Below are 23621 nucleotides of genomic sequence, written 5' to 3' on the forward strand. Positions count from 1 at the left end.
CTCCTGTGCCCAGATGTGGCTGTGGGAGGGGAGGCAGCCAGCGTGGGGTTACCTTGGCTCCATCCAGCTGGGCTGCTCTGCAGAGGGAGGCTGGAGGCAAGGGAGGGGTCTTGGACACCGCGTCGTCCACTCAGGAAGGTCTTGGGGACACAGGGTCTGTGTTCATTGTCTCCAGGCCTGTTGGGAAGGGAGAAGGGCCAGCCTTGGAGTTCAAAGCCCGAGTCTGGGCCGAGCCAGCCACGATGGGCTGCTGCGATAAGCATCGCCAGGCCCGGGCAGCTTCAGGCTCCCCCAGGGTCCTGCTCGGTGTCACAACAGCCTCGGGGAAGCCCACTGGGTGGAAGGGATTCTATGTCTCTTGTTTGTCCTAGTGAAGTCTGTGTGTGTGCTCAGTCAACTCCCTGCGATCCCATGGACTGTAGCCCGCCAGGCACCTCTGTCCATGGGATTCTCCAGGCAAGGATACTGGAGTGGGTTGCCATTTCTTCCTCCAAGGAATCTTCCTGACCCAGGGATTGAAACCATGCCTCCTGCAGCTCCTACACTGCAGGTGCATTCTTTTACTGCTGAGCTACCGTAGCGAGGTCTAAAAGGAGAACAAAAATTGCCCCAAATAAAAATGAAAATTTTTATTTTCATTTTTCACAAATCAGTTTTTTCCATTAAAGTGGATGAAGGAAAAATGTACTTTTTCCACTTTGCATTTTCCCCTTTGAATAGAAGTTTATTGCGTCCGCAGGATGGAAGTGAACAGGTGGGGGAGGGATTCAGGCTGGCATGTCCCACACTTGGGCACCCTGGATGGGACAGCTGGTCCTCAGGGATGTGGTGAGTGGCTGGTTGTCCCCACGGGCAGAAGAGATGCCGACAGAGGAGTGGGCTGGGGTCACCCAGGGGGAACTTGGCTCGTCCAGCCTTGGATCTGGGACTGTGGCGCCCCCTGCGAGTCCTCTTGCCTGCTGCCCGCTGCAGCATCCTGTCCTTTGGGGGATGGGGCCCAGCCCACCCATGATCTGGAACCTGGGGCCTCAGCTGCTGCCCTTGGCCTGGGACCCCCGGGCAGGGCCAGCTTGGGGGGCGGTGTCCTGATGCTCCTGGAAGTCCTATCGCTAGGATCAGAATCCGTGTCCTCTGAGGCAGGAACACGACCTCAAAAGTCCAATGTGCGGAGCTGAGAGGCAGAGGGAGGCGGGCTGTCCTGGGCCACAGCCTCACCAGCTCCTGTCCAGGGGAGAGCGGGATTTACGAGCAGGGGTCCCTGTGTCCAGGACAGCTGAGTTCTGAGCCGTCAAGAACATCACAAGCTGAAGACTGGGGCGTGTGGCTGGGCTGCCAGAGGCCGAGGGCTCCTGATTGTGGATATTTCCAGTTCTCGAAATCCCTTCTAAGCCGGGTCCTGAATGCAGAGACCAGAACCTGGAGTTGGAGCCCTGGGACCCTGCACCAGTTCTGCCTGTGGTAACCTTGGTTGGCGACCTTTCGTCGTCTTCCCCTGGGTCTGACCATCACTCCCTTGGTTCCATCACCTCCCATGAGAATCAGCGTTTGAGGTCCTACTGTGAAGGGCACTGGGAGGCGAGACAGCATCTGCTCAAGGTGCCCGGTGCTTCTCCTGCCTGAAATGCCAGCCAGTCCTTGGGGGCGGAGCTGGAGGAGGCAGAATCATGGCCCCAAAGAGGTCCACGTGTGTTATGGAGTGAATTGTGTCCTCCCAAAGAAGGCCTGGTGGAGTCCTAACCCCAGGAACTTAGGCTGTGACCTTATTTGGACTAGAGTCTTTGCAGATGCAACCAAGTGAAGATGAGATCATCAGCGTGGGCCCTAATCCAACACGCCTGGTGTCTCTATAAGAAGGGAAGTTTGGACACACGTACACAGGAGGAAGACGATGTGAGGCAGAAGATTCACGTGACAGGGCTGCGACCACAGAACACCGAAGTCTGCAGGGACTGCTGCAGGCTGAGAGGACACCGTCCCAGCACCTGCAGGGCGAGCACGGCCTTGCCAACGCCTGATCTCCAACTTCTGGCCTCTGGAGAGCTGCAAGATGGTTCATGTCTCCTTTTTTTTAAGCACCCCAGTTTGTGGTGCTTTGTTATGGCAGCCCGAGGAAATGAATCCAGAGTCCTGATTCCCAGACCCGGGGGTGTTACCTTACATGGCAAAAGGGACTCTGCAGGGACTGTGGAGTCCTGTCCCCAGGCCGCAGGTGCGGGGCCTAGAGCCAAGGTCACCTTTGAAGCTGACCGAGCCCCTTTGTAACCGTTGCCAAAAGCCCTCCACCCTGATCACACTAGCAGCCATCCTGACCCCAAGTTAGGCAAAAATGCCCACTCCAGCAGTCACCTTACAGTGTCCTAGAAGGTGGACGTTGAAAGTGTTAGTCACTCTGTCATGTCCAGCTCTTTTGTGACCCTATGGAGTGTAGCCCACCAGGCTCCTCTATCCATGGGATTTCCCAGGTAAGAATGGTGGAGTCGGTTGCCATTTCCTTCTCCAGGGGATCCTCCTGACTCAGGGATCAAACCTGGGTCTCCTTCATTGCAGGCAGATTCTTTACTGTCTAAGCCACCTCCCTGATCCTTATAGCACCCTAACCAATCATTTAATGCCAACCTTTCAGCAGGAATTTTCTTTCTCTTGAGGCTATAAAAATTGGCTACTAACCCACGAAAACTGTTGACTCTCCCTGGGCTGTCAGGTCAGCAGGCTGCATTCGAAGTTGCTTCGTTATCTCTGCTCCCTGCTCTTAGTAAACTTACTCCCTTCTGAAATACTCAGTGTCTAGGAATTACTTTCCAACCCGCGCTCTGTCACAACAGGTGTGATTGAAATAAGGGTTGTGAGGGACTTCCTTACTGGTCCACTGGCTAGGACTGAGTTCCCAATGCAGGGGCCCAGGTTCAACTCCTGGCCAGGGCACTAGATCCAACTTGCTGCGACCTGAGATCCTGCATGCCGACTAAGACCCGGTGCAGCCAAGTAAATAAATACTGAAAAAAATGAACAGTCATGAGATGCAGATATCAGTCAGTTCAGTTCAGTCAGTTCAGTTGCTCAGTCGTGTCCGACTCTTCATGACCCCATGAATCACAGCACGCCAGGCCTCCCTGTCCATCACCAACTCCCAGAGTTCACTCAGACTCACGTCCATTGAGTCAGTGATGCCATCCAGCCATCTCATCTTCTGTCGTCCCCTTCTCCTCCTGCCCCCAATCCCCCCCAGCATCAGAGTCTTTTCCAATGAGTCAGCTCTTCGCATGAGGTGGCCAAAGTACTGGAGTTTCAGCTTCAGCATCTTCCTTCCAAAGAATCCCACCGCTGATCTGCTTCAAAATGGACTGGTTGGATCTCCTTGCAGTCCAAGGGACTCTCAAGAGTCTTCTCCAACACCACAGTTCAAAAGCATCAATTCTTCGGCACTCAGCCTTCTTCACAGTCCAACTCTCACGTCCATACATGACCACAGGAAAAACCATAGCCTTGACTAGACGGACCTTTGTTGGCAAAGTAATGTCTCTGCTTTTGAATATGCTATCTAGATTGGACATAACTTTCCTTCCGAGGAGTATCTTTTAATTTCATGGCTGCAGTCACCATCTGCAGTGATTTTGGAGCCCAAAGACATAAAGTCTGACACTGTTTCCACTGTTTCCCCATCTATTTCCCATGAAGTGATGGTACCGGATGCCACGATCTTTGTTTTCTGAATGTTGAGCTTTAAGCCAACTTTTTCACTCTCCACTTTCACTTTCATCAAGAGGCTTTTTAGTTCCTCTTCACTTTCTGCCATAACGGTAGTGTCATCTGTATATCTGAGGTTATTGATATTTCTCCCGGCAATCTTGATTCCAGCTTGTGTTTCTTCCAGCCCAGCGTTTCTCATGATGTACTCTGCATAGAAGTTAAATAAGCAGGGTGACAATATACAGCCTTGACCTACTCCTTTTCCTATTTGGAATCAGTCTGTTGTTCCATGTCCAGTTCTAACTGTTGCTTCCTGACCTGCATATAGGTTTCTCAAGAGGCAGATCAGGTGGTCTGGTATTCCCATCTCTTTCAGAATTTTCCACAGTTTATTGTGATCCACACAGTCAAAGGCTTTGGCATAGTCAATAAAGCAGAAATAGATGTTTTTCTGGAACTCTCTTGCTTTTTCCATGATCCATCAGATGTTGGCAATTTGATTTCTGGTTCCTCTGCCTTTTCTAAAACCAGCTTAAACATCTGGAAGTTCACGGTTCACGTATTGCTGAAGCCTGGCTTGGAGAATTTTGAGCATTACTTTACTAGCATGTGAGATGAGTGCAATTGTGCGGTAGTTGGAGCATTCTTTGGCATTGCCTTTCTTTGGGACTGGAATGAAAACTGACCTTTTCCAGTCCTGTGGCCACTGCTGAGTTTTCCAAATTTGCTGGCATATTGAGTGCAGCACTTTCACAGCATCATTTTTCAGGATTTGAAATAGCTCCACTGGAATTCCATCACGTCCACTAGCTTTGTTCATAGTGATGCTTTCTAAGGCCCACTTGACTTCACATTCCAGGATGTCTGGCTCTAGGTGAGTGATCACACCATCGTGATTATCTGGGTCATGAAGATCTTTTTTTGTACAGTTCTGTGTATTCTTGCCACCTATTCTTAATATCTTCTGCTTCTGTTAGGTCCATACCATTTCTGTCCTTTATCGAGCCCATCTTTGCATGAAATGTCCCCTTGGTATCTCTAATTTTCTTGAAGAGATCTCTAGTCTTTCCCATTCTGTTGTTTTCCTTTATTTCTTTGCATTGATCACTGAGGAAGGCTTTCTTATCTCTCCTTGCTATTCTTTGGAACTCTGCATTCAGATCCTTATATCTTTCCTTTTCTCCTTTGCTTTTTGCTTCTCTTCTTTTCACAGCTATTTGTAAGGCCTCCCCAGACAGCCATTTTGCTTTTTTGCATTTCTTTTCCATGGGGATGGTCTTGATCCCTGTCTCCTGTACAATGTCACGAACCTCATTCCATAGTTCATCAGGCACTCTATCTATCAGATCTAGTCCCTTAAATCTATTTCTCACTTCCACTGTATAATCATAAGGGATTTGATTTAGGTCATACCTGAATGGTCTAGTGGTTTTCCCTACTTTCTTCAATTTAAGTCTGAATTTGGTGATAAGGAGTTCATGATCTGAGCCACAGTCAGCTCCTGGTCTTGTTTTTGCTGACTGTATAGAGCTTCTCCATCTTTGGCTGCAAAGAATATAATCAATCTGATTTAGGTGTTGACCATCTGGTGATGTCCATGTGTAGAGTCTTCTCTTGTGTTGTTGGAAGAGGGTGTTTGCTATGACCAGTGCATTTTCTTGGCAAAACTCTATTAGTGTTTGCCCTGCTTCATTCTGCATTCCAAGGCCAAATTTGCCTGTTACTCCAGGTGTTTCTTGACTTCCTACTTTTGCATTAAAGTCCCCTATAATGAAAAGGACATCTTTTTTGGGTGTTAGTTCTAAAACGTATAGAAGACCTACAAGGAGATATCAGGATGAGCCTCAAATATAACCAGGGCTTCCCTGGTGGCTCAGATGGTAAAGAATCTGTCTGCAATGCAGTCAGATCGGGGAAACAGCTGTCACATCCCAAAGGACCTCACCGATTCACAAATGCAGAATTGGTGTGTCTGGTTATTCAGCAACTGCCACATCACCCAGACAGCGGGAGGTGGTGCTGTGGCGTGGGTTTCCAGCTCTGTGTTCCCGGGGCGGACGCTCCAGCTGCTGCGCGCCATCTTTCGTGAGTGGACAGACGCGCCTGTGTCTTGGTGGCAGTGGGCTTCAGGATGGCCTCGATCCTCATGACCCTTTCTCCGTCCCTCCCGCGGTTGCCTGGGCAGCACATCCACGGGGGTTTGGACGGCTTATCGCATTCCTCGGCACTCCCAGGAAGGTCAGGTTCAGTTCAGTCTCCCGCTGTGTCCCTCCCCAGAATGTCACACGGTGGGGCGGAATGTTGCATGGACACGGCCAGGAAGCTGAGGGCTGGGGGGTTGGAGGGAATCACTGCCTGCGGTGTCATCGGAAGGGCCCCAGTTCGGCTTTGATTGATTGGAACACGGAGATGCTGGAATGCACGTGCTGCGTGGGGAGCTGGCAGCCGGCCCAACCCCGAGCCAGGCCAACCAGCATCTGTGAGCTCTTGCTCCCAAAGATGAGCCCCGGGGGGTTTCAGGGGGAATTCCAGCTTCACATCTGGCTCCCCATGAGTATAATATCCTTCAGATTCAGAGAGTCAGCGGATTCCATCCCCTTGGCGATGTGATTAGTTTGGGGAAAGGGACACGAAAGACTAGAATCCAGTTTATCTGACAGGAGTCCCTTCCAGGAGTTTATGGGAAACACTGAAGAAGAGTCATCCTGCCCTCGGGGTGACGAGCAGGTGGGATGGAAGCCTGAGAGGCTGGGGCCCACTGTGCCAGCATCAGGGAGACCCCACCCCAGGCTTCACAGCAGGTATCAGAGCCAATTAGAGAAACAAGTTCTCAGAGACACCTGGATCCACCCACACCTGAAGTCATAACATATGGGGGCATTTTTAGTTACAAGATCCAACAAATTCCTTTTCCCTTTTATCCAGCTTAACCTCAGTTTCATTCACTTGCTGCCTGAAGCATCTTCACTCCTGCAGTTACCCAAATGACAACGATACATATCTGTTCAGATTGTTCGGTTAGGATGGTCATCATCAACCCTGCCTGACTCAAGGGGAAAAGAGAAAAAAGAAAGATGCCGATTAGAAGCAGGTCAGGGAGCCAAGGAATTGACTGGTGCCCAGGGATGGGGCTGGAAAGATATAGGATCCGCTCCAGGGTCAGAAGTGGCCTGGGGACACCTCTCTGACTTGTGTATGGAATCTAGAAAAACCGAACTCACTGAAGCAGAGAGTAGGGGACTTCCCTGGGGGGCCACTGGGTAAGACTCTGAGCTTCCAGTGCAGGGGGAGTAGGTTCGATCCCTGGTTGGGCAACTAAGATCTCACATGCTGTGGCCAAAAAAAATAAATAAAAATTAAAAAAAAAAAAAAGAAAAGAAGCAGAGTAGAATGGTGGTTGCCAGGGTCTGGGGATGGGGAAATGGGAGGAAAAGTCTGTCATAGATGAGTAAATTCTGGGGATCTGCTGCCCGGCACGGTGACTGGAGTTAACGATATCATCTTGCACGAGAGTAGATATCATGTGTTGCCAGCATACACACCATGCAATCAGGACATAAGGGTGTACGTTCATTGCAGCAATCATTCCACAGAGTGTGCTGGTTAAATAAATCACCGCATTGTACACCTTTAAAAAAAAAGAATCACATTGTGCAACCTGAAGGAAAAAAAAAAGCCTGGGAGGCCACTCCTACACAGGAGTCCTGCTTCACTAGAAAGGGGAGTGGGTGAGGGGCCACCACACAGAGCAAGCGCGTCGGCACGCCACACCCTTCTCCTGAGTCACTCGTCCCCTTCACGCCCAGCGTCTTGGAATGTCCGGGCACTGCCTTCTCCCTGGGTACCTCATGTCCTTCTGGGTCCTCTCTGGGGCCGTAGCGAGGGCAGGGCAGGACTCCCACGCCAGATGTCCTGCTTTCTGCGGTCTTCAGGTCCCTCCATCTACATTAACCTGAGGACTCTGACATCCCAGCCCCCTGACTGGGTGAGTTTCAGACTCAAGTTAACAGTCCTCAGACTCCAGGGACCACATCCCGCCTCACGCGCTTTCTGTAAACACTCACTTATCCACCCGTTCCACTTGGGCTTAAGTAACTTTGCGCCCTGGACCCTTAGGTACTCCCCAAACCCATTCCCACAAGTCACCCAGACGTTTTCTCATTTGGGGTTTGGAATTCCTGCTGTTCTCTCCACCCGCCCTGGCTCGGGTGGGACCTGGTTCAAGGTAGAGAGGACTAGGGGGGTGAGGCAGGAGAGGGTTGAAAGGAGTTTCTTTAGCACAGCTCCCTGGGCTCGGCCACAGCTCCTCAAGGAAGGGTGGGGTGGCCTCAGACAGAAGGAGGGGGGACCTTCCAGCCAGAGAAGCTGTGGGTGGTTCTGGGGAGCCCTCTCTAGCATCTGTACATTTGTTCTCTGCACCTGGGTCTCTATTTCTGCTCCCAATGTGTTTTTAAGACACATTCCTCTTCATCAATCAGGTTATCAAAATCTAAGAGCTATTCATTTCTTCCATTCTAAAATGATCTCTTCCTCTTAGTGAACTACTTTTAATTATAATGCAGCTGTCAATTTCAAACTTCTATCTACTTCATTATTTATCTTTATCCTTTGTTCCATGGGTCATTACTTTGGGAGCTTCCCTGGTGGCTCAGATGGTAAAGAATCTGCTGGCAGTGCAGGAGACCTGTGTTTGATCCCTGGGTTGGGAAGATCCCCTGGAGAAGGGAATGACTACCCACTCTGGTATTCTTGCCTGGAGAATTCCGTGGATAGAGGAGCCTGGTAGGCTACACCCCATGGGATGGTAAAGAGACAGACAACCGAGCAACTAACACTTTCACTACTTTTCATTACTTTTCTCTTTCTTTTTTCATTACTTTTAATATGAACTTAAAGAAGGTCCCTTTCATATCTATTTAAGCCATGAGTTTATAATTTTTCACTCTCTTTTATTTTTTGGCGTGGGGGTGGAAATGTTCCACATTTGAACAATTTTTTTTTTTTTTTGTCATTTACAATTTGTTTTTTTCTTCCTTGTCCAGTCTTCAAAAATACATTTTGGAGTCTTAAAAATGTCACCATTCCGTGATGTCAGGCTTGAACAGCTTTGTGATGGGAGCTCATCTTGGTATGGTGGCTGTTTAAGAGGAAAAGCCAGGCCGGGTCTGTGTTGAAATATTCCATTTACAGGGTGAACTCGGAAATAACACCTATAACCCCTGGAAACACTGCAGAAGTCAGCAGCCGCATGGGCCAGCTTTTCACCTCTGAAGGGACCTAGGAGGCTTGATAGCTGTTTGCCACGTTTCAGCATCCCTGAGAACAGATTCTTCCACTTAAAATGCTATGGCTCTGATAATTGAAAGAGTCTCCCATTGCCTGCCTCCTGGCTGTGCATTTCTCCTCCATCACCCAGACTGTTCCTGTCCTGACCCCGGTAAACCCATTAATCAGACTCGGGAACCATTTTTACATAGAAGTGGCCGTGAGTGAGGTACATGTGCTGCTTGCATGCTGACTTGCTTCAGTCGTGTCCGACTCTTTGCGACCCCATGGATTGTAGCTCGCCAGGCTCCTCTGTCCATGGGATTTCTCCAGGCAAGAAGACTGGAGTGGGTAGTGATTCCCTTCTCTAGGGGATCATCCTGACCCAAGGATTGAACCCGGTTCTCCTGCATTGCAGGCAGATTCTTTACCATCTGAGCCACCAGTTTCCCTAAATGTCCCTCAGTGGCCACTCCAGTGCCACTGCCATGAAGGGGAGAGAGACAAGGAAAGGTGGCAGCAGGAGCAGCCAGACCTGGTTAAAATACACCACCCTGTAAACTCCATGAACGTAGGACCTCCTGGACACAGGCGGGGCCACCTCCAGGGGCTTATGTGGAGCCCATGCATGGGGATCTTTGGGGCTTGGGCTTTATCAGCCTCAGCCCCTCATCCAGGGCTCGTTTCTCAGCGTCCTGCATTTCCCACCGGAGGACCTGGTGCCTCTCTGATAGGACTTCTCGGGTAAGTCAGTGTTCCTTGGTGCAGCAACAAAAACCTCCCGTGGCCGGGCGATAGAGGAGATTAACTGGAAGGAGATCACAGAGCTCGCGCAGTCAACACCCAGACTGGGGAACCGGCTTGAAAACAGGGCAGGCAGGGGTCAAGATCTAAGTTAAATGTCAGGTTGCTGCTGTGGGAATGGACGACTTGCAAATGCCTCTCCTGCCCCCGTCGCGATGCCGCGCCCTGGGACTGAGGGACCTGGCCAGTGTAGGTGCTGGAACTGGCCCTCAGAGGCTCTGGGATGGTGAGGACTTAACAGGAGGAGACTCAGGGAACTCCTGCAGTCTCTGGAGGGGAGATCTCCTTGATTAACCAAGGCCTCCTGCCAAGAGGGACAGTAGGAAATTGCAGGGTCCGAGGAACCAGACTGGAGGCTGGGTGCACCCCTTCCCGACCATCCAAAATAGCCGGTGCGTGAAAATAGTGACCACTTACTGCGTCCTCGCTGCAGGTCACAGACAGCTGACAGGGCACAGTCATCTCAGTGACCCTCGTGAACCCGTAAGACTGGCGCTAGTATTGTCTCCGCTTCGAGGACGCCAACAGGGAGAATTAGAGTGACTTCACGATTTGACCGGGCTCCCCTGGTGGCTCAGACGGTGAAGAATTCGACTGCAGTGTGGGAGACCTGGGTTCGATCCCTGGGTTGGGAAGATCCCCTAGAGGGGGGAGTGGCAACCCCCTTCAGTATTCTTGCCTGGAGAATCCCCATGGACAGAGGAGCCTGGTGGGCTACAGTCCATGGGGTCACAAAGAGTCGGACACGACTGAGCAATTAAGCACATGATTCAACCAGCGTGCACGGCCTGTGTGTGATGGTGGCCAATTCATCCGCCACCCTTCCCGTGTGACCCTGAGTTCCTGGACCTTCTGTAACATTTTCTGTCAGGAAAATAGAAAGAGAATTTGGTTTTTCCTCATGATAAGATTTATTTTACGATATCGATAGCTGGGATGCACACCACATGTAATTTCACATAGCCATTTTGGCAGTGTGTACTTTTGCTCCATAATTGTATCTACAAAGACAGGATGTCTCAGAAATTCCTTTTTAGCACGCCTCCTCTAGAGATAAATGTATAGCATATTTTACGATGATATGTGCTGCAATTTCAAGCAGATTTCTTAATAAGGGTTGTTCTGACCAGACGTTCGTGAGAACGGAACCTCCCCATAGATTAGCTTCTGGTTATGTGTATTTCAAACCTATTTCTTCTCCACCAGCCACGACCCACTCACTTCCAGCGACGTTCAGATGTCCTTACAGCTCTGGGCCTGCGTTTTTCTCCATGATGCCAGCCAAGCTGGCACAGAGGGTAGTGGCAATACCCCTGAAAGACATGCCTTTGCTGAGACGGCTTGCATTGACTCAACTATACGTAGAAGTGAGGACTGTGAACCTCATAAATTCCCATGAAGCCCACATTGCAGGTGCCACCAGCCCAACCTTCCCTTAGGCAGGTCCCCTGATACCTGCGGCTGTGCCAGCATCACGTGGCCTGAAGTGGCAAGTGATGGAGGAAGAGTTGGCGTAGAGAGAGCCTGTGGTCTTAACTGGTGTAGAATATAGTAAATTTTATCGAAATATAATGGTGTGAACAATTTCTAGGGCTCCTCTTCTTCCACATGCAGCTGAGGGGCCCTGTGCTGGCCACTTACCCCGAGAGGTAAGGTCCCCTTCATCACCAGCCATCTGCTTTGGATGGGCCACTTGGTTCCTGTCCAGGTCAGAGGAGGCGTGCATGGAACATGCAGTTTGGGTCAAAAGATAAGTCTTGAATCATAGCCTTCCTTCCTTTCTTTTCTTGCTTCTTCTTCTTCTTCTTTTTTTTGCTTCATAGTATGCAGGATCTTAGTTTCTTGACCAGGGATTGACCCATGCCCCCTGAAGTGGAAGTGTGGAGTCTTAACCATTGAACTACCAGGGAAGTCCTGAATCATAGCCTTTTATTCACTGGCTGTGTGACTCTGGATAAAACAGTGACCTCTCTGAGCCCCGCTGCTATCAGCACTACACAGGTGTTGGTTATTCTTATGAGCCAAATGAGTGCTTACTAAGTGCTTACGGCATGCAAGGCCAGTACTGGGGCTGGGTGCTCCATAAGATGCCTGGAATGACTGCTAAAGAGCTTCCCACCCCTCATGTTCCCCTGGGACACACAGACCTAGGGATCCGAGCTGAGATGGGAAAGGAGGTGACCCAGGAATCAGAGGACATAGAGAGCATACCTGCCTCTGGGGGCTGTCTATCCCTGGCTCCTTCAGTGAACTCCAGGGGGAGGCTGGGAATGGGGGGTGCCCAGGAGAGGCTGGGATGGGGTGGGGAGCCTGGGGAGGCCAGGATGGGATGAGGGACCCAGGGGAGGGCAAGTTGGGATGGGGGGCCCAGGGAAGGCTGGGATGGGATGGGGGACCCAGGGGAGGCTTGGATGGGATGGGGGACCCGGGGGAGAACAGGACGGGATGGGGGACCCAGGGGAGGACAGGATGGGATGGGGGACCTACAGAGGTGTCAGAATGGGGTGGGGGACCCATAGGAGGCCAGGATGGGATGGGGGCCCACAGAGGTGTCAGAATGGGGTGGGGGACCCATGGGGAGGCCAGAATGGAGTGGGGTGCCCACAGGTGGGCCAGGATGGGATGGGGGATCTGGGGGAGGCTTGGACAGGATGGGGGACCTGGGGGAGGCTGGGATGGGATGGGGGACCCGGGGGAGAACAGGACGGGATGGGGGACCCAGGGGAGGACAGGATGGGACGGGGGACACAGGGGAGCCCAGGACGGGATAGGGGCCCAGGAAAGGCTGGGACGGGATGGGGGACCCACAGGGAAGGCTGGGATGGGATGGGGGACCCATAGGGAAGGCTGGGATGGGATGGGGGACCTGGGGGAGAATAGGATGGGATGGGGGACCCAGGGGAGGACAGGATGGGATGGGGGACACAGGGGAGCCCAGGACAGGATGGGGGCCCAGGAAAGGCTGGGACGGGATGGGGGACCCACAGGGAAGGCTGAGATGGGATGGGGGACCCACAGGGGAGGCTGGGATGGGATGGGGGATCTGGGGGAGAACAGGATAGGATGGGGGACCCAGGGGAGGACAGGATGGGATGGGGGCCCAGGGAAGGCTGGGACGGGATGGGGGACCCACAGGGAAGGCTGGGGTGGGATGGGGGACCCGGGGGAGAACAGGACGGGATGGGGGACCCAGGGGAGGACAGGATGGGATGGGGGCCCACGGCAGGGGCCAGGACAGGGTGGGGTGCCCAGGAGAGGCCAGGATGGGATGGGGGACCCATGGGGAGGCCAGGACTGGGTGGGGGACCCACAGTGGGGCCAGGATGACGGGCCCCAGGCCCATGCACACTGGGGTCTTGGTTCCTGGGACTCCCAGCTTCACCGACTGGGAGGTTTGCTGCCACACTGTGCTTTTTACAGACGATCAACGAGCCTCTCTCTTCCTTTCTGAGGATCTGACCATCGTGCCAGCTGGCTCAAAGCCTCCATCTTTCAGGAGGAGCTTGGGAACGGCTTCGTAAGGAAGCCAAGGGAAGGAACGAGGTGTTCTTCCACTTCTGATGCACAGAATAGCCAGGGCCGGGGTCCTGGGAGCCGGCCTTTCCACTTCCTGTCCAGGAATCCTGGACACTGGACAGAGGCAGAGGGTGTGACGTGTGCAGAGTAAGAGAGGCGTCCACTCTGGTCTGGACCCAGGAGACGGTGGAAAGAAAGAGGGAAGTGGGGAGAAGGGCACTGCCCCCCCAGGCTTTCCCTCTTGGTGCTTTGGCCCCAGAAAGGGGGAAGTGTTTGGGGCAAGTTGAGGGGTGCAATCAGGGTACAGACTTTCCTTCTACTGGGCACATGGGGCTTTGGGAGGCAGCTGTCTCCAGCTGCCTCCCCTCTCCTGGGGCACAATCCCCTCAACAACTGTCCCCTCAACTCCCGTGAGGCCGGGCAGGGGCTCTCCAGCTCCAGTGTGGCTTCATGGAGGAAAGTGATCAGATCCACCGAGGGGGCTAGGTCACCAAAAGACAAAGTCCAGCGGTCAGGTGCTGGCCACATGGAAGACAGAGCCACTTCATGATCGGCGGTCAGCAGTGGTAACTCAGTTGATGGGCTGCAGCCTGCAGGAATGGAGGGGGTCAGCTGGTCACCCGGTGGGAAGTGGACCAGGGCCATCACCCTGGGGCCAGCTGCACATGCCCAAGGACCAGCAAGGGGTCGCAAAGTCACACGAATTACATCCTACTTCCTGTACTAAGATGCCCTCTTGGAGGGAGGAGGCTGGGAGAAGGGACCTTCTTACCCAATGGGATGCAGGCTACCTACCTGTAGAGCCTATTTAGATAAGTAGCGTCAGACAGACCAGGGTTGAAAGCTTCCACCTGCCTTCTAATCAGAAGATCCTCCTTGAACAACAACAACAAAATTACTTCATCTTTCCAACTGAGTCGCATGGTGAGGTCTTGGACATGACAGTCAATGGGAAGCCTTGGAGGGTGGGAAAGAGACCCCCACATGATGAGATACAAAAAGCCTTCTGGGCTCCCAACTGCCAGCAAGCCAGGCAGGCTGGTGTCCAGGGTCCAGAGCCCTCAGAACCCCGGGTCGGTGGCGGTGGTGGAGGTGGGCGTCTCCCTCCCCTCCAGCTCCGGCTCCTCCCTCAGCGCCCTGCGCAGCACGGCCCCCAGGGGCTCCCGCAGACCCCGGCTCTTCCGCCTGCCCACCAGGAAGTAGATGACCGGGTTAGCGCTGCTGCTTATGGCCGAGAAGAGGCGGGCAAGTAGGCTGAAGACAGTCTTCGTCTTCTGGGGCAGGTCCAACCAGGAGATGAGGAACCAACAGATGCCGAGGGGCAGGGCGAAGGCGAGGAACACCAGGATGCAGACCAGGACGGTCACGTACACCCGCGTGGGCCGCCGGTGGGTCGCTGTGGAGCTTCTCTGCACCCCCACACAGAGGATGAGGCTGGACCCGGCCATCAGGGGTGTGAAGACCCCCATGAGGAGGATGCTGATGACCAAGTCTATCCTGAAGCACAGCAGCTCGTCCCGGGCCAAGAAATCACTGCAGAGGAACATGGCCACCGTGTTCAGCAGGAGGGACAGCACCCAGAGCAGGGCGCACACCACGGCCGACAGGTGCTTGGGCTGGTGACACTTGTACCACACCGGGAAGAGGACGGAGAGGCAGCGCTGCATGCTGATGACGGTCAGCAGGCTCAGGCTGGCCGTGTAGGTGAAGTACTTCATCCTGCTCACTATGTCCAGGGCCATGTGGATTCTGTTGACCAGCTGGAAGCAAATCAGGATGACCTTGGAGGCCATGCAGAGGAGGAAGAGGAGGTCCGCCACCCCCAGGTGGAGGATGTAGACACTGAAGGGGCTCCTCTGCCCCTGGGAGCCCAGCAACCAGACCACCAGGCCATTGCCCACAAAGCCACCCAGGCAGGTGAACAGGACCATGGCACTCAGCACCCAGTAGGCTGTGCTCAGCTCCTCCACCTCGACGCTGTTCTCTACCAGGGCCGGGGCCTGGAGCAGAGTGTGGTTCATCCTATGGAAGGGAGATGGACCAGTGTGAGGTTTTGCATTGCTTAGCGCCCCTACCACAATTTTCTTTTTGCAATAGATGACAGTTGCTCCCCGCGGCTCCCACCCTGCCTGGATCTGCCGGCTAATCCACCATTGCAGACTCAGAGGTATTACAGATGCCTTCTGTCAATGAAAAGGTCTCTTCTATCTTGAGTTTAGGTTCTTTTTCATCATGAAGAGATAAACTGACTTTTATCAAAGGCTTTTCTATATCTATTGATAGTGTCATTTTTTTCACACATAATCTTCAAATTCTGGGAACTAAAGTTTTTTAAACGGGACCTCAGGTACAAAGAATAGTTTAATTACATGCTGGCTTTATGGCCCACCGGGATCATCCAGCCACTGAAAAACAAATACAACCCTTTATTTATTTCTGTTCCCCCCTTCACTCCACCCTCCCCTCCCCTGCCCCAACTCACATCTGTTTTAACCTGTTTAATCGACATCCTTGGACATCTGACTATCTTTCGGAACAAGTGGCTTCCCACAAGTATTTTTAATTTACACAAATGCTGTGATTTAGAATCCGTGCTGTTTTGTTTTTTTTTTAACCTCAGCAGTATGTTTCTAGGATCTCCCTGTACACCAGTGGGACTGTTTTTGAGCTCGCTGTTCTCTGTCATTGGTTTGTCTGTTTCTACAGCATTAACACACTGTTGTTGTTTTTGAAGTATACACGGCTACCCGAGTCTCTTCGCTGCTCACCTGAAAGTACCACAACAGTGTTAATCGGTTATGCCCCAGTGCAAAATAAAAAGGGTAAAGTTTGGGGAAAAAAATAAATACTGCTTTTGATAGAGAAAAACAACAATAACAAAAACTAAAGAATCCTTGGCTTTGTGTGATCCCCGAGAGTCTCACCTGACGGCTGCCAGTCTCATGGTGCTTCATCTACTCTCCACAGTCAAGGTTTCAGCCAAGGACTCGAGGGGACCTTCTGCAGACTTTTGGAGTTCTTTCTCCAAGTAGCTGGTTTTCTTCTCTCTGGTACTCCTTCTCACAAATTCCAGCCACTTCCATCTCCCCAAAGTCTGACTTCTGTATCTTTAACTCAGGGACACCACCATGCTCTGCCTGGTTTCCCCCACTTCCTGTACTACTTTCCAGAGTAGCTCCAGGCAGAAAACTGGGGTGATACTAATTTTTATTAATCAGACAAATGACCTCATTTAGTTCATCATACCTATCACTTGGTTGAATATTTGATTGTCTATGCATCTCTCCTCATACCTCTAATTTCTTTTTCATGTCTTATAGCATAGCCCAGACACCTAGTATTATGTTTAACAAAGACTGGAATCAGGCATGCTTTACTTCTTCCTAATCTTTAAGAGAATGTGCTTAAAGTTTCTCCATTAGATACGATGTTTGCTCTGAGTTTTTGGTACTATCTTTATTCAAGGTGAGAAAGTTCTCTAGTTTTTAAAAAGTTTTTTTTTTTTTAATAAATGAGTGATGGAATTTATCACAGTTTTTTTTTTCTGTGATATGTACTTAATAATTTTCTTTTTTTTCTCCCTTATCTATTTATGTGGTGAATATGTATTGATATATTTTCTGGTGTTCACTTGTCCTTATATTTCTAGGATAAACCATTTCTACTTTGCTCTGTTTAAAAAAAATTTTTTTTTCCCCTCTTGGTGCTCGGATTTTATTTAGAAAATTTTCACCTATGTTCATAAAATTGGCCCATAATTTTCCCTTCTGGTACTATCCTTGTCTGTTTTTTATTTCAAAGCTGTAAGATTATACAGGCTTCATAAAATGACTTGGAGAAAGAGCTCTTTTTCTCTACCCTCTAGAACAATTTGTATCATGTAAGGATTATCCTTCTTTGAAGATTTGGCAGAAGGTAAAACCATCTGGTCCGGTGATTTTTAAATGAGTGTTAGTGGATACACATGGCTTTAGGAAAAAAAACTACAACTACAATTTATTTAATGTTTTTGGTTTATTTAGATTTTTAAGCTCTTCTTGAGTTAGGGTAAGTTATGTTATTTTTCTAGAAAATTGTTCATAGTTTCTGGTTCCACATTTATTGGTATAATACTTTGTACAGTAATATTTTAGTATTTTTAAAAACCTTGATTCTGCTCATCATTTAAAATTAGTGACTTGTTCTTCTTTTCTTTTCTTTATCAGTGTGCCAGAGGTCTGTTTTGGGAACTATTTAAAAACAAATCACCTCTGTCGTTTCTTTTCTTCCCATTCCCTTAGTTTATCCTTTTATTTCTTCCACTTTCTTTGGATTTACCTTGTGATTTTTTTCACCTCCTTGTGTTGAATTCTTCGGTTATTAATTTTCAAATATTGTTCTTTTTCTAACATATATTTAGGGTTATAAACATGCTAGTAAGTATGTCCTTAGATGTTTCATGACTTACGTAGCGTTTTCATTGTTGCTGATGTCTAAATATTTTGCAATTCAAAACATTTAAAATGTAAGTTTCCATGAATCATTTAGAAATACATTATACAACGCATACTCTGACTATCTTTTGATATTGATTTCTAATATCGTGGTCAGATCATGTGGTCCGTTATTTGATGTTTGTTGAGACTCATTTGGTAGCGGGGCTGCTTTGTTTACTCATTTGGTTTAGTACTTTATATGCTCATTTGATAAAGCTTTCAAAATTGCATTGTTTAAATGATCTATACCCCAATTAATTTATCTGCTACAAATATTAACCTATTATGATTGTAGTTTTGTAGTTTTTCTCTTTCCTTCGCCTATTTTGGAAGGTTTAGTGTATGTAATCCAAGATTATTATATTATCCTGATGAATTGTACCTTTTATGTAATGACCCTCTGCATCCTTATTACTTTTTTAGTCTTAAAGTCTATTTGATCTGATATCATTTTTTAATGAGAGTTTCTTAATCTCCCTATTCATCCCACTTGTGCTTTGCAATTACAGATTTTCCTCTACAGGGATACTGTGACTTCTCACGGAGTTGCCAAACTTTTGCTGCCCAGATGTTTGGCGTTGGCTTCTGTTGGGCTTGCAAAGGATTTCTCTGGTCCAAGATCTGGTTTTTGTTGGATTTGTTGGCTTGGAGATTTGGTGTAAATTCAGATTCTACGCCTGTAAATGGTTAACAATTTGGGGCTTGGTTACTCAAATTGGTGCCCAGCTCCACTCACTCCCTGCCCCCTGCTGAACCTTAGGCAGCAGGAAGGTGCTAACCGCATCTGGGTAAACTCTGCTTTTGTTAAGCAGCAGTGTCCTCCAGGTTCTGGCCTCATGGAGGTCCCCTGATCAAGTTCTTTCTTCCACTTAATGCAGCTCCAAGGCTAGCCCTCAGCCCCTGTCCCCTTCCTTGCCCCAGCCACACCTAACCTCTGCCCCCAGAGCCTCTATCCATCTGATGTATCCTGGGCATCGGCTCTAGCTGGGAGTTTCCTGGGGCACCTGGAGATTTCCCTTCCTGTCCTTCATCTTTCAGCTCTGTATCCTATTTGGGCAAGAGGGAGGGGATTGTTTCCTCCCAGCTTTCTTTGTATCCAGAGTAAGCGGATGGCACCCATCACACGGACACCAACCTCCACAGATTCCCTGTGGCTACAGTCAGAAGTCTTTCCTTTGGGTTCAACACAAGTTTAAATAACATTTACCAAATTTATACTGTGTACTACACATATACAATAGCATATCTATGTGTATACGCACACAAAACCTATACCTACATACAACACACAGAGTTTATACATATATGATACATGTGTGTGTCCCTCAGTCGTGTCTGACTCTTGCAACCCCTAGACTGCATGTAACCTGCCAGGCTTCTCTGTCCATGGGATTCTCCAGGCAAGAATACTGGAGTGGGTAGCCATTCCCTTCTCCAGGGGATCTTCCTGATCCAGAGATCCAGGATGCAGGTCTTCTGCGTTGTAGGCAGATTCTTTACCATCTGAGCCTCCAGGGGAGCCCAATAGCGCATATATAGGCACACATATACACACACACGCATGCACATAGCAAACACATGTAATACTGTACATACATATAGACAGGGTAAAGATACATATGTAAACGTAGACATGTACACAAACAGCACATGTGCATACACACGCAACACGCACATACGTGTGTTTAAGTGTACACAGCGCACAAGCAGAGCCCATTACAGCAATGACTCTGACGGACAGAGCCCATCCTCACAGAAGGCACAGTCTATCGGCAGAGGGGAAAATACACAATCAGACGATTGCCCCCGGCCGCCGGGCATGGTGGTGGAACGGGGATGACTAACGAGATGGGGACTCGGAGCGTGGGTGGGGCTGGGAGGGTCTGAGGTCCGAGGGGCAGCTGGGAGAGGCCAGGTGAAGGGGGCTCAGATCCCACTGCCCCGGCCCCTCCCCAGCCCGCGGACTCCTCCTCTGTGCTGCCAGCCTGTGTGCTATCACCAGGTAGCCGCCCGCAGGGCTCCGTGAACACACATTCATTCAAGCCGCACTACGTGAGCTGGGTTGGGCTGCTCTCCCAGACCACATCCTCCCCTCTGCTGAGCAGGGAGGTGGGCGGGGAGATGCACACAGGGGGCAGACCCCCACCGCACTTCCCCTGCCTGATCCGGGTCAGGGACCCTCAGCATCTGCTCCTTCCTAACTGTCAGGTACCCACTCTGCAAACGCTGATGGATTTCAGACGGGGCAGAGCTGCTGGGGGTGCGGGGACAAGAAGACAGACACGTGCTGCCCTCCTGGGAGGAGGCTCTGAGGGCAAGTGGTGGGTCAGCAAGGAGAACGCAGCTTCCAGTGGGCTGGCTGTCCCAGAGTCAGTGACAGCGGTGACCCAGGAGCTTAGAGCTCACAGCTAACAGAGCAGGAGGAAGGGCTGGGAGGGACTGCTGATCCCAGAAAACGCCTCCCGGGGCAGCACTCAGCCCCAGAGACCCCCAGGTGCACCAAGGAGCCTGCTGTGGACCCAGGCAGTGCAAGTGACCTTCTGAAGGACTTTGTCCTATTGGGTGAGGGGGTGGGGAGAAGGCAGAGAAATGAGATCCAGGGGCAGAGGTTGTATTTATTTTTAAAAAAAGATATTGCTGCTTGGTTGTATGTGGATGGGAGTGATTCAGCAGGCAGGGGGCAGCGGCAGGGGGGCGCTGATGGTCAGGAAAGCTGCAGGAGGGCTCCTGGGGGAGGTGAGAGGCCATGGGATCTGGCACTGCCCAGGGGCTGGCCTGGCCCAGCTGGGAACTGGGGCGTCAGCCCGGAAAGAAGCAGAGACTCTGGCCACGGGCAGGACACAGGATGGGAAGAAGCCGTTGCTCTTTTTCAGGCATCTTCTTTTTCAGCGAAAATGGTGGTGCTGGTCATTTAGTCACTAAGTCGTGTCCAGCTGTTTAGTGACCCCATGGACTGTAGCCCGCCAGGCTCCTCTGTCCATGGGATTTCCCAGCCAAGAATATTGGAGTGGATTGCCACTTCCATCTCCGGGGGATCTTCCGAATCCAGGGATCCAACCCAGGTCTCCTGCACTATCCCTGCTCAGCCACCTTTACCGGCTAAGCCAGCTGCGAAGCCCTTTAGTGAAACTAGAAGGGAGGTCAGATACTGAGGCTGAGGGAAAGTAGCGGGATTTGAAGAGAGGAGGGGCCCTTATTCCCACTGATTACAGACTGAGTTGTGTCTCCCTCAAACTCATCTGTTGAAACCCTATCCCCAATGTGACTGTGTTTGGAGCTGGGCCTTTGAAGAGGTAATTAAGGTCAAAGGGTACCGTAAGGGCAGGGCCTCGATCCAGTAAGGTTGGTGTCCTTTTTAATAAAAGATCGATTTTGTTTTTTGGCTGCACCACTCGGCATGTGGGATCTTAGTTCCCCGAGCAGGAATTAAATCTGCTCCCCTGCACTGGGAGCGCAGAGTCTTAACCACTTAACCAGGGAAGTCCCATGACTCATGTCCTTTTAAGAAGCGATGCCAGAGTTCTCTCTCCCTCCCTCGCCCCCTCCCCTCCTCTTTCTTGCTCTCTTTCTCTCTCTCACTCCCCTGACCCCATGCCATGTAGGACACAGCAGCGTGCCTATCTGCAAGTCAGGAAGACAGCTCTCACCAAGCACCCAACTGGCTGGTGTCTTGATCTCAGACTTCCAGCCCCCAGAATGGTTAGAAAATAGAGATGTTCCTTCATGCCCTCTGTTTGAGGTACTTGGTTACGGCAGACGAGCAGACTCACGTCCCAGTGAAAGGAAATACTGAACTGTGACTGCTTCCCAATAAAAGGAAACAGCACACACACACAGCTCGAAAATGGACTGGGCCGTGTCCACGCATGGCTTCTCCTCCCACGGGGGGAGGTTTGTGTCTTGGTTATCCCTGAGTCAGATCCCGGCACGCAGTGTGAGCTCAGTAAATGGGGAGTGACCCCTAGACTCAGCGCCATGCTGTGTGCTCCCTGGACACCCTCATCCTCCGTGCCTCTGCCCAGCCTCACACTCTAGTTCAGCAGGTGTATCTGCCAGGTTGGCCTTGGTCTGACTTGATCCCTCTCCACAGACTTCTGGTCCCCAACGCAATGCCTGGAGGAGTAAATGCCCACTCACGGCTTGTTGATGGATGACGGTTTAAAATACAGAACGGTCCAGTGGTTAAGACTCTGAGCTTCCACTGCAAGGGGTATGAGTTTGATCCCTGACCAGCAAACTACGACCCTGCATGGCGTGCAGCGAGACCAAAAATTAAATAAAATAAAGCTCAAAATCTACTGAGATAGCTGTGGTCTTCCTGTCCTTGAAAGCCTCGTTTGAATTTTTGTCTCTTCCATGGAAGACTTACGGAAATGTGTTATTTCCCACAACTGTTATGACATTGTCTATTTCTCACTGCACTTTAAACATTTTTTTTTAATTACATAGATTAGATACCAAAGCAGTCTTACTTTTAAAGATTCAAATGGTAAAGAAAAAATAAGGTGTTGCCCTGTCCTTACCCCGGGTAATACCATTTGCTGTGTGATTGTATCCCTGAAGGTTTCTTTCCAGTGCCTAATACACTACCTGGCTGTTTGATAAGCTGATTGTTCAAAAATCAGTTGTATGTCTTCTCTTTAAGTTGGGTTTCCCCAGCACCTGCTGGTCTCACCTTTGTCCTGATTTTGCCATTACCGTTGATGGGGCACCCCAGAGAGTGGTAAGAACCGTCATACTAAAAAAAAAAAAAAAAAAAGAACCCGTCACCTGTTTAAATATTTTGAAGGGAGGCTTCACAAAGTCATTTTATTTAGAAGATGAGGGCTCAGAGGGGCAGTCAGTCCTTCTGCCTCCACCCAGAGAGGAGAAACCAGGGGCCTCTCACCTGCTCCAGCCGTGGTGCTCAGTCTTCCAGGAAAGGTGGCAGCCCCCTCCTCGCTCCGGTGCTTGGAGTCTCAGCTGCACCCCTTGGGCCCAGCCCCCAGGGTTCGCCTGCCCCCGTCCTGGCTCAGCAGGGATGCTCTGAACTGTCCTCCGCTGCCCCCCACCTTGGCCTCAGAGGCTCCTGGCCTCTGAGACCCCAGGAGAACCTTCTCCCGGCTCCCTCCGAGAAGCAGGAAGGGGAACTTGAGGCATAAATGCACGGAAGGGCACCTGCCCCACCCAGTGGGTGGCCTGCAGAAGAGCTGTCTAGGGGCTAATGGGCCTGGCTGGGCGTGGCCTCCCTGGCTCCCTGTCTGGGGGAAATGGAACACGAGACTGGGGGCCCACGAAGACCAATGAAGGGGGGTCACCCATCTCCTCCACCATCCCGGCCATGCTCCCCTTCCTGAAGGCTGTATGGGACAGCCACGGTGACCTCAGGGTATCGGCCAGTCCCTTGGTGGGGGTGGGGGATGGTTAGGGTGGGGCTGTGGAAGGAAGAGGGCCCTTGTCAGCTGAGAGCATGGAGAGAGCCCATTACATCTGCGTGGAGATGCTCTGGTTGATGGGCTCGCCCAGCGCTCTCTCTGTGGAGGGCGGGGTTGGGGAGAAGGCTCGCAGGGCCTGGCCTCTAGGACCTTGTTTTCAAGTCTGAGTTCTACCGCCTGTAAGCTGGAGATGTGTGTGGTGTTAAGGGGCCTCTCTGGGCGTCCTGGGGGTTGACTGTGAGGGAGCCCCATGTTCTGTCCCGGAAGGCAGGTCAGCTCGGCTCCCTAGGGCTGTGAGTTCTCCCGGAGGCCACTCAGCTGAGGCCAGAGTGCTGGCTGAGCCTCTGGATGGTACCCGAGGGCTAGAACATTGTGGACCTGGGTTTGGATTCAAGGAGCATGACTCAACTCAGAAGAATCTGCTTCTGGTTTCCAGCTCATGGAACTGACTGAGAGCAAA

At 51.0% G+C, this 23621-nt stretch overlaps 1 protein-coding gene across 1 annotated transcript; it reads right to left on the reverse strand.

Moving 5' to 3' along the window:
* Window positions 1-14333: 14333 nt before the first annotated feature.
* Window positions 14334-15293, reverse strand: LOC615853 (mas-related G-protein coupled receptor member D). The gene has a single exon (XM_015461369.1). The coding sequence runs from the start codon at window positions 15291-15293 to the stop codon at window positions 14334-14336; it is 960 nt and encodes a 319-aa protein (XP_015316855.1).
* Window positions 15294-23621: the final 8328 nt, after the last annotated feature.

Source organism: Bos taurus, chromosome 29 (assembly GCF_002263795.3).
Source record: "Bos taurus isolate L1 Dominette 01449 registration number 42190680 breed Hereford chromosome 29, ARS-UCD2.0, whole genome shotgun sequence".
Taxonomy (NCBI): domain Eukaryota; kingdom Metazoa; phylum Chordata; class Mammalia; order Artiodactyla; family Bovidae; genus Bos; species Bos taurus.

Excerpts from the sequence above, each read along its gene's own strand:
- LOC615853 (XM_015461369.1), bottom strand. The coding sequence starts at position 15,293 with ATGAACCACACTCTGCTCCAGGCCCCGGCCCTGGTAGAGAACAGCGTC.